The sequence below is a fragment of the Panthera onca genome, chromosome X (assembly GCF_046562875.1).
Source record: "Panthera onca isolate mPanOnc1 chromosome X, mPanOnc1 haplotype 2, whole genome shotgun sequence".
Lineage (NCBI taxonomy): Eukaryota > Metazoa > Chordata > Mammalia > Carnivora > Felidae > Panthera > Panthera onca.
Window position 1 is genome coordinate 41,766,652 of NC_138357.1, and position 14,737 is coordinate 41,781,388.

The window sequence follows — 14,737 nt, forward strand, 5'->3', positions numbered from 1 at the left end:
TGTGCTGACAGCTTGGAGCCTGGAGCCTGCTTCCAATTCTGTGTCTCCCTCTCTCTCTGTCCCTCCCCTGCTCACACTCTGTGCCTCTCTCTCTCAAAAATAAATAAAAAAATTTTTCAAAAAATTAAAAAATGGGGCCCCTGGGTGGCTCAGTCGATTGAGCGTTCGACTTTGGCTCAGGTCATGATCTTGAGGTTTGTGACTTTGGGCCCTGCGTCAGGCTCTGTGCAGACTAGCTCAGAGCCTGGAGCCTGCTTTGGATTCTGTGTCTCCCCCTCTCTCTGCCTTCCCTTGCTTGTGCTCTGTCTCTCTTGCTCTTGAAAATAAAATAAAAAATTAAAAAATTAATAAATAAAAATAAATGCTTCTATAGTTTTTATCCTGAATGATCAAGGACTAAATAAGTCTCTCATTTCTTGATAACACACATTTTATTTTCCAGCTACAGCATCAACAACGACCACCACCACTGTCACTACTACCACTACGACTACCACAACCACCAGTGGCTTTACTTTGAATCTAAGATCACTGGCATCAGCTGGGATTAATAGCATTGTTCCAGTCGGTATTAATTCCATACCTTTTACTTCGACTGTTAAGTAAGCCTGTTTATTTGAAAATTTGTGTGAATTTCATTTTATTTATCATGTACAAAGTATAGTTTGCTTATATAGCTGTAGAATAGTGTTTGAATTTTAGGTAAATTACTCCGTCAAAGGAGCAGATAAAGGATTTCTGTAGCTTCATAAATTGAACAATTAACAACATGCCTTTGTCTTATTACCATTATAATACTATTATTACTATTACTAATAATAGCTAACATTTGTTGTGCTAAATGTTTTTTAAATTACTAAATATTTAGCAATGTGACAATGCTTTACAAACATCATATCATTTAATCTTCCCAATAACCCTATGAGGTAGGCACTATTTTGTTCCCATTTTATAGATGAGAAAACTGGAGCACATACAAATTTTATAATCTGCCCCTGTTGTACACTTGATAATGGTTGAGCGAGGATTAAAATTCAGCCAGTTGAGTTCCAGAACCTATAATCTTAGAATCTATACCATGTCCCTCTCTAACTGTTTGGGGTTTTTAAATTTTTTTTAAATTTTTTTTAACGTTTATTTATTTTTGAGACAGAGACAGAGCATGAACGGGGGAAGGTCAGAGAGAGAGGGAGACAAAGAATCTGAAACAGGCTCCAGGCTCTGAGCTGTCAGCACAGAGCCCGACGTGGGGCTCGAACTCACGGACCGCGAGATCATGACCTGAGCTGAAGTCAGATGCTCAACTGACTGAGCCACCCAGGCGCCCCTATTTTTTATTACTTTTTTAAAGTTTATTTATTTTTGAGAGAGAGAGAGAGAGACAGAGTGAGTGGGGGAGGGGCAGAGAGAGAGAGAAAGGGAGAGAGAGAGAAAGAGAGAATCGCAAGCAGGCTCCGCACTGTCAGCATGGAGCCCAATGTGGGGCTCAAACTCACAAACCATGAGATCATGATCAGAGCCGAAACCAAGAGTGGGATGCTTAACCAACTGAGCCACCCAGGCACCCCTTGTTTGGGTTTTTAAATTAAAGTTTTATTTGGAGACCACTGTAGATTCACATGTACTTCTAGGCAAGAATACAAAAAATTCTTTGTGTCCTTTACCTAGTATGCCCCGATAATAATATCTTGCTATGCTAGAGGTACAGTATCACATCCAGGATATTGGCATTGATATAGTCAAGGTATAGAACAGTTCCATCAGCACAAGGATCCTTTCTGTTGCCCTTTTATAGCCACACTCACTACCTTCCCCTCCTTTTCGTGACCCTGTGCAATAAGGAATCTGTTCTCCATTTCTATAACCTTGACATTTAAAGAAATGTTATACAAATGAATCGTATATTATGTGATCTTTAAGGATTGTTTTGTTTTTCTAGTCATAATTCCTTAAGATAAGGTTGTCATGTGTATCAGTACTTTCTTCCTTTTGATTTCTGAGAAGTAGTCCATGGTATTGTGGATGAACTATAATTGAACTATTCACTTGTTGATGGACACCTAGGTTGTTTCCAGTTTCTGGCAGTTATAAATAAAGCTGTGAGGAACATTTGTGTACAGGTTTTTTCTTGTGAGTGTAAGTCTCATTTCTCTGGGATCAATGCCCATAGTGCAGTTACTGAGTGGTGTGGTTGTTGTGTGTTTATTTTTTTTTTTAATATATTGCCAAGTTCTTTTCCGGAGTGGCTGTGCCATCTTACACACCGAACAACAATGTGTAAGGGACCCAGCTTGTCTGCATTATCACCAGGATCTGATGTTGTCACTATTTTTTTATTTTAGCCCTTCTAATAGATGTGAAATAATATCTCGTTGCAGTTTTAATTTGCATTTCCCTGACGACTGGTGATGTTGAACATCTTTTCATGTGTTTCTCTGCCATCAGCATGTCTGTCTTTGATGATGTGTCTGTTCATGTCATGTCTTGTCCATTTTCTACTTGAATTTCTTTTTTTATTTTCAAGTATTGAGAGTTTTTTTACATTCTAGATTCAGTTTTTTTTCAGATATGTAGTTTATAAATATTTTCTCTAACTCTGTAACTTGCCTTTTCATCTTTTTAACCAGGAGTTTTGCTGAGTAAAAACTTTTATTGATGAGGTCTAGTTTTTTCTTTAATGGATCGTGTTTTAATATCAAGTTTAAGAACTCTTTGCCTAACCTTAGATCCCAAAGATTCTCAGTTTTTCCTAAAAGTTTTACAGTTTTACATTTTACATTTAAATCAGGATCCATTTTGTGTTAATTTTTCTGTAAAGTGTGAGGTTTAGAGTAAGGTTCATTTTCTTTTTTTGTCTGTGGATGTCCGATTTTTCCAACAGCATTTGTTGAAAGGGAGTCTTCAGCTTCCTCCACTGAATTGCTTTCACATCTTTGTCATAAATCAGTTGGACATATTTATGTCAAATGTTTTCTCTGCCTCAATTGGTACAATATTTTAGGATTTTTCTTCTTTAGCATAATGATATGGTGAATGACATTGATTGATTTTCAATTTTTTTTAATGTTTATTTATTTTGAGAGAGAGAGACAGAGCAGAGAGCTAGGGAGACAGAATCAGAAGCAGGCTCCAGGCTCTGAGCTGTCAGCACAGTACCCTATGCGGGGCTCAAACTCCTATTACTTGAGCCGAAGTCAGATGCTCAACCCACTGAACCACCTAGGCGCCCCACATTGATCGATTTTCAAATGTTGAACCAGCCTCACAAATGTAGGATAAATCCCACTTGGTCATGGTGTATAATTTTTTTATACTTTTCTGGATTAGTTTGCTAGTATTTTGCTTGACGACTTTTCTATTAAGTTCTTGAGAGATACTGGTCTGTAGTTTTGTTTTCTTTCATTTTTATTTTGTTTTTGGTTTTGATATGTGGATTATGCTAGCCACATAAAATGATCTGAGAAGTAACTTCTTTTTTATAGAAGGAATTGTGTAAAATTGTGTAACAGATTGTGTTTATTGAATGTTTGGCAGAATTCTTTAGTGAAACCTCTGGGCCTGTATATTTCTTTTGCAGGAGCTTTTAAATTACAAATTAATTTCTTTACTGGTTTTAGGACTACTCAGGTTATCTGTTCATCTTTCATGAGTTTTAGTAGTGTGTGGTTTTCATTTGGTCTGTTTTTCTAAGTTGTCAAATTTATGAGTACGAAGTTTGTAGTATTTCCTTCTTGTGCTTTTAATAGCTTTTTCAGTTCTTATGTTGGTGACCTATACCTTTCTTTTATCAATTTTATTCATCTTTTCCCAAAGAAGTAGCTTTGGGGGCACATGGGTGGCTCGGTCAGTTAAGCATCCAACTTTGGCTCAGGTTATGATCTCACGGTTCATGAGTTCAAGCCCCGTGTCAGGCTCTGTGCTGACAGCTCAGAGCCTGGAGCCTGCTTCAGATTCTTTGTCTCCCTGTCTCTCTGCCCCTCTCCCACTCAAGCTCGCTCCCTCTCTCAGAAATAAATAAAAATATTAAACAAATTTTTTAATTAAAAAAATAGCTTTTGTTTTATTGATTGATTATTCTCTATTGTTTTCATTGTCAATTTCAGTGATATCTACTATTTATTATTTCTTTCTCTCTGTGGTGAGTTCATATTGCCCTTTTTCTGGTTTCTTGAGTAATGAACATAAATTATTGTCTTTTTTCCTAATGTAAGCATTAAATGCTCTAAATATCCTCACCATTGCATTAGCTGTGTACCACATACTCTATTATGTTTTATTTTTATTTTCATTCAATTCTGTCTACTTTTCAGATTACCTTTGTGAATTACTCTTTGGCCCATAGATTATTTAGAAGTATGTTGTTTAATTTCCAAGTGCTTGGAGATTTTATTTTCATTCTATATCAATTTCTAGTTTTGATTCCATTATAGTTGGAGAGCATGCTCTGTATGACTTCAGTCCTTTTATATTTGTTCAGGTTTGTTTTATGATGAAGATACAGTCTTTCTTTTTTTAATGTTTATTTTGAGAAAGAGAGGAAGAGAGAGAGAGCCAGAGCATATGCATGCGTGCACGCAAGTGGGGAGAGGGGCAGAGAGAGAGATGGGGAGAGAGAATCCCAAGCAGGCTCCACATTGTCAACAAGGATCCTGAGGTGAGGCTTGAACTCATGAACCATGAGATCATGACCTGAGCTGAAACCAAGAGTTGGATGCTTAACCAACTGAGCCACCCACGCACCCTGAAGATCTAGTCTTTTTTGGTGAAATGTTCCATGGGCACCTGGAAATTGTGTTCTCTGCTATTGGGAGGAGTGTTTTATGTATGATGATTAGATCCTGCTTTGTTGTATTTTCAGATCTGTATCCTTGCAGCTTTCCTCTCTAAAGCTCCTTTCAGTCGTGGAGAGTGGCTTTTTAAAGTCCTCAACAGGAATTGTGGGTTTGTCTGTTTCTCCCTTTAGCTCTATCAATTTTGCTTTTGTGTATTTTGAGGTTCTGCTGTTGGTTGCCTTACACATTTAGGATTGTTGGCCTTCCCTGGTGCTTTGGTTCCTTTATCATTATGCGACGTCCCTCTTTGGTCATTTTCTTTGTTCTAAATTGACTTCATCTGTTATTAATATAGCCATTAAAATTAATCTTGCATGTACATCTTTTTCCATCGTTTTACTTTCAGCCTATTTGTGTCTTTATATTTGAAGTGAGTTTCTTGTGGATAGCACATTGATGGGTCATAATTTTTATCCACTCTGCCAATTTCTGCCTTTTTGTTGGTATATTTAGCACATCTACATTTAAGCTAATTATCGGTATGTTTGGGCTTAAGTTTGCCATTTTATTATTTGTCTTTTGTTTGCTACTTCTGTTTTTGTTTTTCTTTGTTTTGTAATTTCCCTGTGGGATATTAAGACCTTTTTTAGGGTTCTATTTTGCTCTTTTTTTTTAATGTTTATTTATTTTTGAGAGAGAGAGAGAGAGACAGAGCATGAACATGGGAGGGGTAGAGAGAGAAGGAGACACAGAATCCAAAGCAAGCTCCAGGCTCTGAGCTGTCAGCACAGAGCCTGAAGTAGGGCTTGAACTCACGAACCATGAGATCATGACCTGAGCCGAAGTCAGACGCTTAACAGACTGAGCCACCCAGGCGCCCCTTGTTCTATTTTTATAGTGTTTCTGAGTGTATTGCTTTGTCTAATTTTCTTAGTAGTTGCTCTAAGTGTTACAGTATACATATGTAACTTATAATCGTCTAGTCATGTTGACATTTTACCACTTTGGTAATTCCATGTAGCTCCCTTTACTCTTATCTTTTAAGTTTGTCTCAAGTTTTTCCCCCATGTACACTGAACACCACATTATGTGGTGTTATACTTTTTACTTCAGCCATCAAATATGATTTTTAAAATTCATGAGAAGTAGGATAGTCTTATATTTACCCTTTTTGTTGATTATGACATTTTTTCCTCTATGAAGTTCCAAAGCTGCCTTCTGTTTTCGTTTCTTTAGTTTGTTTAGCCAGTTTTCTTTTTTCTTTGTTTTTCATTTATTTATTTATTTATTTATTTATTTATTTATTTATTTTTGAGAGAGAGAGAAAGCACGAGTGGGGGAGGAGCAGAGAGAGAGAGGAGAGGGAGAGAATCCCAAGCAGGCTCTGCATTGTCAGCATAGAGCTGATGTGGGGCTCGAACTCACAAACCGTGAGATCATGACCTGAGCTGAAGTTGGATGCTCAACTGACTGAACCACCCAGGTGCCCCCAGTTTAGCCAATTTTCAAGAGTAGGTTTGCCAGCGACAAAAAAACTTGCAAGGGAATATCTTTATTTTCCTTTCATTTCTGAAGGACATTTTCACCAGATAGAGAAGTTGTAGTCAACAGTTTTGTTTTTTTTTTCTTTCTGTACTTGAAAAATGTTGTGACACTTCCTTTTAGCCTCCATGGTTTAAGATGAGAAATCTGCTGTCATTCGAATTGGTATTACCTTTTAAGTAATGTGTTATTTCTCTCTGGCTACCTTTAAGATTTTTTTCTTTCTTTATCTTTAGTTTTCAGAAATTTAAGTATTAGGTGTCTTAGTGCACATTTCTTTGAATTATTCACTTTGGGATTTGCTCAGCATCTTGAATCTGTAGATTTATATCATTTGCCAAATTTGGGAAGTTTTCACCTTTATTTTACAGAATACTTTTTCAGTCCCATACTGTCTTTTCCTCTCTAATCTATCATACTCCAATGATACAAATGTTACCACTTTAATTGTTGTCCTTTGGGTTCTTTAGATTTTTTTTTTTTAATTTTTGTGTCTCTTTTCTCTTTGCTGTTCTGAAAATTCTATTGATCTACTCTCAAGTTTGCTGATTCTATCCTTGGTTGTCTTCACTCTACTATTAAACCCTTCACGTGAGCTTTTTATTTCCTTTATTTTAGTTTACAATTCTATAATGTCCATTCAATTGCTTTTTTATAACTTCAGTTTCCTTGCTGAGATTTTCTCTTTTTCTTTTGTTTCTAGAGAATTCATAATTGCTTGTTTGGAGCATTTTTCGATGGTTGCTTTACAATTCTTTTCAGAGAATGCCAACATCTGACACCTCTCGCTGTCGGTGCCTGTGGACTGTCTTCTCTCTTGAGTTGTGATTTTTCCTGGTTCTTGGTAGGACAGACCATTTTCAGTTGCATCCTGGACATTATGTCTATCATGTTAGGAGAGTCCAGGTCCTATTTTAATTTTTTTCAATCAGGTAATCCTTTTGTTGGGGTGTAATGCAGGGGTTGGGTGTATTTGTATCTTCAGCTTCCTGCTAGACCCTGCCCACACCACCCCAGTGAAAGTGGGGTGCTGACTCATACTGCCTCAATGCACATGAGTGGTGTGGAAGTTCAGCTACCCTCTCAGCCCTGCTGACTCATTCCCCAAGAAGGTGGGACACTGGGTCCCACCACTTCATTGCCTCAATGGGCCGCTGGGTCCCCAAAATAAGAGGAAGTGGGGGACTAACCACTTAGGTGCTGCAGGGTGGAGACAGAATTTCACCTTCCTTTTGGGTGTCACTGACACAAAGGGAGTGAGGAAGCAGGATATCAACTATTCTGTGTCTTCCAATTTCATTCAGCCTCTTGATGCTGGCTTGGTATGGAAGCTTAGTTCCCTACTGGGCCTCACTGACACAGGCTCTGGGGAGCAGTGGGGCCGAGTGCAGACTAGCATTACTTTGTTCATTCTCAGTGATGATGCCAGGTGGGCATGGAGTTTAGCCCCCCCATTGGGTCTCACTGACACTAGTGACAAGTGGGGGAACCTAATGGTAACTAACCCTGTCTTTATCATGTCTTGATTGCTGCTGGGTGGGTATTTAGATTCAGCTTGTCACTGGCCTTCGCTGACAAGACCCTGGTAGAGGAAGGGAATAGAACACTACCTGCGTCTGCCGAGCAGAGAATTGATGATTACCTCTCTGCTTAGCCCTGCTGACACTGCCCCAGCAGAAGAATTAGGGCATTGCCTGGTTCCACCAGTCATGGGATGGAAACTCAGCCACCTGCTTAGCCTATTTGATACCACCCAGCAGGGGAATCATGGTTCTGTTCGGTTCTGCCCAGTGGAGGATGGCAGATCAGCTCCCTACTCTGTTTTGTGGATACTACTTAGACCGGAAATTGATCGTTTTGATTAAGAGCTGTGGGAAGAGGGAGTCCTGTGTCTTTGGCCACATGCACCCAGAAGGGAGCTTGCATCATGCTGAGCTGAGGGGGAAGGAAGGAAGCAGGTGTGGCACAGACTTCAGCTGTTCTTACTGAGATTTAGTAGATTTCTTAATAGAGCTTTTATAATTTGCCATATTCCTCTAGGATAATTTCCAAGATTTTGAATGGTTGTTTTTAAAATAATCTTTACCAGCTATGATGATTTTGTTGGGGAGCAGGTCTGAAAAACTCCTCATGTGCTCTTTTCTTCTCTAAGTCCTCCTATGTTATTCATTCAAAAAATACAGTTAAAAGTATGATCATATGATCATACTGCATCCCTCTTTTTTTTTTAGATTTTCCTGAGGACTTTAATTTGTTTTTCTGCTAAGAAATCTCCTTTTCCTCTCAGCCTGTTTCCACAATGGGCTCCCCTTTTCTTTCCTCTTTTTTTCTCTTTTAATTTACATCCCAGTTAATTAGCATATAGGGCAATAGTGATTTCAGGAGTAGAATCCGGTGATTCCTCCCCTATATATAACACCCAGTGCTCATCTCAGCAAGTGTCTTCCTTAATGCCCCTTACCCATTTAGCCCATCCCCCCAACCCACAACCCCTCCAGCAACCCTCAGTTTGTCCTCTATATTTAAGAATCTCTTATGTTTTGGGGCGCCTGGGTGGCTCAGTCAGTTAAGTGTCCGACTTCAGCTCAGGTCATGATCTCACGGTCTGTGAGTTCAAGCCCCACGTCAGGCTCTGTGCTGACAGCTTGGAGCCTGGAGCCTGCTTTAGATTCTCTGTCTCCCTCTCTCTGCCCCTGCCCCATTCACGCCTCTGTCTCTCTCTCTCTCTCTCTCTCTCTCAAAAGTAAATAAACATTTAAAAAAAGTCTCTTATGTTTTGTCCCTCTCTCTGCTTTTATATCATTTTTGCTTCTTTTCCCTTACGATCATCTATTTTGTATCTTAAATTCCACATATGAGTGAAGTCATATGATATTTGTCCTTCTCTAATTTCGTTTAGCGTAATACCTTCTAGTTCCACCCACGCTGTTGCAGATGGCAAGGTTTCATTCTTTTTGAGTGCCAAGTAATATTCCATTGTGTGTATATATGTATGTGTGTGTATGTATATATATATATATATATATATATATACGTGTATATATATATATATATATATATATATATACGTATATATATATCTTTTATCCATTCATCTGTCGATGGACATTTGGGCTCTTTCCATACTTTGGCTGTTGTCGATAGCGATGCTATAAACATTGGGGTGCATGGGCCCTTTTAAAAAAGCACACCTGTATCCCTTTGCATCCCTCTTTTTTAGTGCAATCGTAACTCCTGTGATGACATATGGTCAGCTGGAGGGTCTGATAAACAAATGGAGCCTTGATTTAGAGGATCAAGAGAGGTACTTTCTTCACCAGGCCACTCAGGTCAATGCTTGGGACCGTACACTGATTGAGAATGGTGAGAAGGTAAGAAGATAGTCTCACTATTCTACGTGTATTGTACAAACATTTTCAGATGAACACAAGAATATAGACCTGTGTTTTGTGGTAATTTTCTATTCCACTATTTGATGATCAACTTATAAATCTTTTCCTTATGTAATGAGTGCCCTGATTTAGTAAATTGCCTATGTTTGAAGTGTGCATAAGAAAATTAATATTGCTTTAAAATTAAATATAAATTCAAATATTTGCCTTATCATATCCTTATTTTCGTTTATAGATTACTACTTTGCATGGAGAAGTGGAAAAAGTGAAACTGGATCAGAAAAGGTAGAACCTTAGACTCTCTAGGTTGAAAGATTAAAGATCGATTTCTTTGTCCATTTTTTCCCCCTTGCTCTAGTTTTTCAACTTTATTTTGCCACTCCCAATTCTTTTCATAAGCCCTTCCGTTGACTTATTTTTTCAGGCTGGAACAAGAATTGGATTTTATCCTGTCACAGCAGAAGGAACTAGAAGATCTCTTGACCCCTTTAGAGGAGTTTGTGAAGGACCAGAGTGGGGCTGCTTATCTGCAGCATGAAGATGCAGAGCCTGGGAAGACGTAAGTAACTGAATAAAGATCAAGCAATGGGGCAAAAACTTAGCTACTGAAAAAAAAAAGAATTGAAAGACAAGGAATAAAAATTGGTAGGAAAGGACAAGTTCTTGTAGTTGCCATTTATCAACTTATTTGACTATTTTCTGTTTATTTTTTCACGATGCTTGAAAATGAAGTAATCATTCTGGCAGTTTTGTTTTATAGCATTGTGTACACTTATTAATCTCAAGCTTATACATGACCACAGTAAAGTTTTTCTATTTGTCAATTTTTTTCTTAAACTAGAAATACCAGTTTTATGTGTGTGGTGTCATAGTATTGTGAGATATTTATGGTTTCCTATTTATATTGACTCTTGTAAACCTAATGTTCATGCAATTGCTTCAGTGATAAATCATTGGCTAATATAAAGGCAATTTGTTAATCTGGGGGCAGGCTGCATAGCTTTCAAAAATTGAATGATTTTTGTCAGTGTCTTGGGCTAAATATATTTGTGTGTGATTCAGTTTTGTTGTTAACATTACCAGTGTTTCCACTGTAACTTCATCTCTCTGCAACTGAAATTTGGTAATCAGGCCAAATAATAAGTATTGTTAGGAAAACTTGTCTGAATGTGCTACATAAACCAGACTGAGACCAAATCAGACTACCTTTAGTAATGGCTTATTCATGAGTTAAGACTAAGCTTATTTTCTAAAGGCTTGCAAATTAACTTTTTGTAGGCGCATTAAATATGGTAAGTATAGCTAATCTGTATGCACCTTAGTTCTGTTTCCCCGCTTTGTCTTTCCACCTTTGTGAATCTTTTTTTTTTTTTTTTTTTGCATTGCTTTCTATGCATTCTGCCATTTTTTGAAGCATATAGAGTTACATTTTTGGCCATGGGTTCCTAATTGTAATTTGAGGGAATAATTGAAACATTAGTTCCTTTCCAGTTGTTTTTGTGTAGTCAGATTTATATTGTGATGGAATCTTTAGTAAGATCTTCAACAATCAAGGCAACCAATTACCTTTATTTAACTACTTTGGGATGGAAAGGCAATAGTTAGCTATGAATAAATCTAATTGAATCCTTTAATCTTTATAGACATTAAGATTGAAAAACTCTTACCACTTTAATTCATAAGCATATTATTGACTAGGTAAGTGTGTATGTATGTGTGTAAATAATTTGGGTGGAACTCTTGAGAATTTAGCCAACTAATATTTGCTGTGAATGTGTAACAGGTTTATCTGCCTTTAATTATTGTTAATCTCATTTCTCAAAACATCTTTAATTGAATGGTGGATATATATAAGGTTTTACTTTGAGAATTTAGTGTTTAAAATCATTAAAGACCTCTCAGCACTTATTGAATACTGCTAAACACCAAATAACTTCCCATGTATCTAAGTGACTTAGGAGTTTATTTTAAGAGTTAAAAAGAGTTTCTTTGCTTCAGAGCTCCCTGGAACATTGTCCAGAGAGTAAATAGGTGACTATAAAAATGGCAAGATGGATACAAGGCCTCACCTATGGAGTCTTTTTAGACTATGGTAATAATAAGGTTGTGAATGCTGCCTACATAAAAATGAGTAATTTGTCATAACTGAGACCTACTTAGAAGGGGGGGGGATTGGTGCAAATCCAGCTGGCAGCATCATCTTTGTATGTCAGTAACAAGACGTAGCGGAGAAAGCATTTCTTGTAATCTCTTTTTTTACCTGCTTTTTCAGTTACAAATTAGCAGAAAATATAGATGCTCAGCTGAAGCGAATGGCCCAAGATCTCAAGGACATTATCGAAAACCTGAATACATTTGGAAGTCCTGCAGACGTCACTGACCGGGTGCGTTAACTGCTTTGTCTATTTAGACAAGCAAGATTTAGTATGAAATTAGCATTCTGTGGGTTCCTTTAGCTAGTCACCTTGTCCTGTCCTCTTGTGCTCCTTACCTGCCGTTGTTGATCTGAACTTTGGGGTGTAGTTAGTGGGGCAGGAAATATTTATGAGCAGAAAAGGTTATGACTTTTTTGTGTGATTATTCCTAGGAGGGTAAAAAAAAATGACTTTCCTCCCTAAATTTTCAGGGTTTTCTCCCTGCTCTTCACACAGCTAAATATGTCCCTGTACTTACTTTTTCTGTCCACTTACTCATTGGCTAACTCCTCCTTCCTTTTTCTATGTGTTCATATAATTGTGAGTTTATATGTTTGAGTTTATTAGGTGTATCCAGGCCATCCTTAATTTATAACTGGGATCTATCTCAAAAGTTTGATAAGTCAGCCATTTGAGTCTTAAAATATATTTTTCCATAGAAATTTTGTTTGATGTGGTCATTACGTTTCTGTCTGCCTCATAGAATCCTACTTCACTTATAATGTAAGTGTATTTTAGCATGGGAAAATAAAGCTGAGCCTCCAATTAGAGAATTGAGATGTTTTGAGTTAATTTGGCCATGAGAAAGGATTGTTTCCTTTATCTGTGCTCCAATTAAAGAGCTTATTTCCTCTACATTTCCCTATTGTCGTAGCAGCTAAATGAAGTTCTTTTTCCCCCTCCCACTCCATGGCAGTAATGGTAAGAGGAATCTTCCATTGTGGGAACTCCTATTGTACTTTCAATCTGTTGATTATAATTTGGAGTGGGACCAGGATCTGGGTAGGTGAGGACAAAGGATATGCAGTATATTGTGATTATTCTTTAGTAAGCTCTTTGTCCAATCATACAGATAGTTCTTTATCTATGTACACATTACTAACTTTTTTACTTATAAAGAGACAGCATGGCATAGTTTAGGAAAGCATTAGAATTTTATTTAAGTCACTTAATCTCTGGATCTTAGCTCCTTCTTTTGCAAAATGTCAAGGGTGGACCAAATGATCTTGAAGTACCCTCTAACTATAAAAATTATGCCATTCTCTACTTTGGGTGAATCTAAAATTGAACAAAGACAAATACAAATTAGACTGGGATTATCCATGCTACCGTCTCCTTGTGTTCACATAGATGATAGCGAGTTGACAGAAAATAAGTTTTCTTTTTATGAACTATTAGGTCACCATTATGATTATAAAATCCAAAATTATTTTATAAAAGAATTTTTATGCATAGACAAATATATGCAGATTTACTCATGAGGCCGACCTGCTGTCTAGTCTCTCTGTGTTAAATTAAAATATGAGAAGTTTCTGACCAGAGCAAGTAAAAGGGGCCTGTAATCTTATCCTTATCCTTTTGGTTTACTTAGCCTTGTTTTACTTTATTTTGGTGGCAGTGAGTAAAAGGTGTGAGTCTTTTATTTTTGTTTTTCCTGGCAAGGGTGATTGAGATGTTTAAGATAAGTGAATTAAAGATAATTGCTGCTTGATAGTAGGACAAAAGAAGCAAGAGATCAGCAACAATTCATCTCTTTTCTCAGATAGCATAAATCATTGGACAAGAAGCAGAGAACACATTTGCTGAACAATAACATTCTTGCAGATAATTTATTATAACTAGATCAACAGAGCTCCTTTACCTTGGGCCATACACCAGGGTAGAAAGATAGCAACGATGTTTAACAATGTTCACAATGATGGGATTTACCTTTGTTTTTACTTTTTGGGGGGTTGGGAATGGGAGGGAAAACCTAATACCTGAAATTTTTATTAAGTAAATCCATATTTCGGCAAATGGTATTCAGTCACATTGTCTTACAAAAACTCATTTTTCCCGGGTGGCTCAGTAGGTTGAGTAGCCGACTTCGGCTCAGGTCATGATCTTGCCACTTGTGAGTTCAAGCCCCACGTTAGGCTCCCTGCTGTTGGCACAGAGCCTGCTTCAGATCCTTCATCCCCCTCTCACTCACCCTCCCCCACATGCACTCTCTCAAAAATAAACAAACATTAAAAAAAATCTCATTGGGGTGCCTGGGTGGCTCAGTTGGTCGGCTCAGGTCATGATCTCTTGGTTTGTGAGTTCGAGCCCCGCGTCAGGCTCTGTGCTGACAGCTCAGAGCCTGGAGCCTGCTTCTGATTCTGTGTCTCCTCCTCTCTCTGCCCCTGCCATGCTCATGCTCTGTCTCTCTCTGTCTCTCAATAATAAATAAATGTTAAAAAAATTAAAAAATTCATTGTTCCTAGTACAAGTTGTATTTCTATTTATTATGTTAAAACACACTAAATTTGCTACTTTCACTACATACTGTTCTTTTAAGTGTAACATTTTCATTTCTTCCTATTATATCCTGGACTTTACTACAATAGTCATCAAAAATATTTTTAAAAATTTAAATGTCTAGTGTGTCTCATTACAAACTTAATACATACACTTATTCAATGTGTTAGGGTTGGAAAATGTGGAAATCTATAAAGAAAATTAAATAACCTATATTGCCAGTACCCTGTGAATACATTGGTATGTTTTTTCCAAGTCTTTTTGCTGTGCTGGTAAAAATTCTCCTTTTGTTTTAAACAGCATTGGAAGCAAACATATATAGAGTTTTGTATTTAAT

General features: G+C 37.4%; 1 protein-coding gene across 3 annotated transcripts in view; it reads left to right on the forward strand.

Moving 5' to 3' along the window:
- NUP62CL (nucleoporin 62 C-terminal like) overlaps window positions 1–14,737 on the forward strand; it is an 86,636-nt gene that overhangs the window by 40,979 nt on the left and 30,920 nt on the right. For all 3 annotated transcript variants that reach the window (XM_081794386.1, XM_081794388.1, XM_081794387.1), the window contains 5 exons: window positions 443–602; window positions 9,535–9,685; window positions 9,942–9,991; window positions 10,131–10,265; window positions 11,979–12,090. In XM_081794386.1, the coding sequence (XP_081650512.1) occupies window positions 443–602; window positions 9,535–9,685; window positions 9,942–9,991; window positions 10,131–10,265; window positions 11,979–12,090 (608 nt within the window). The remainder of the gene's footprint in view (window positions 1–442; window positions 603–9,534; window positions 9,686–9,941; window positions 9,992–10,130; window positions 10,266–11,978; window positions 12,091–14,737) is intronic.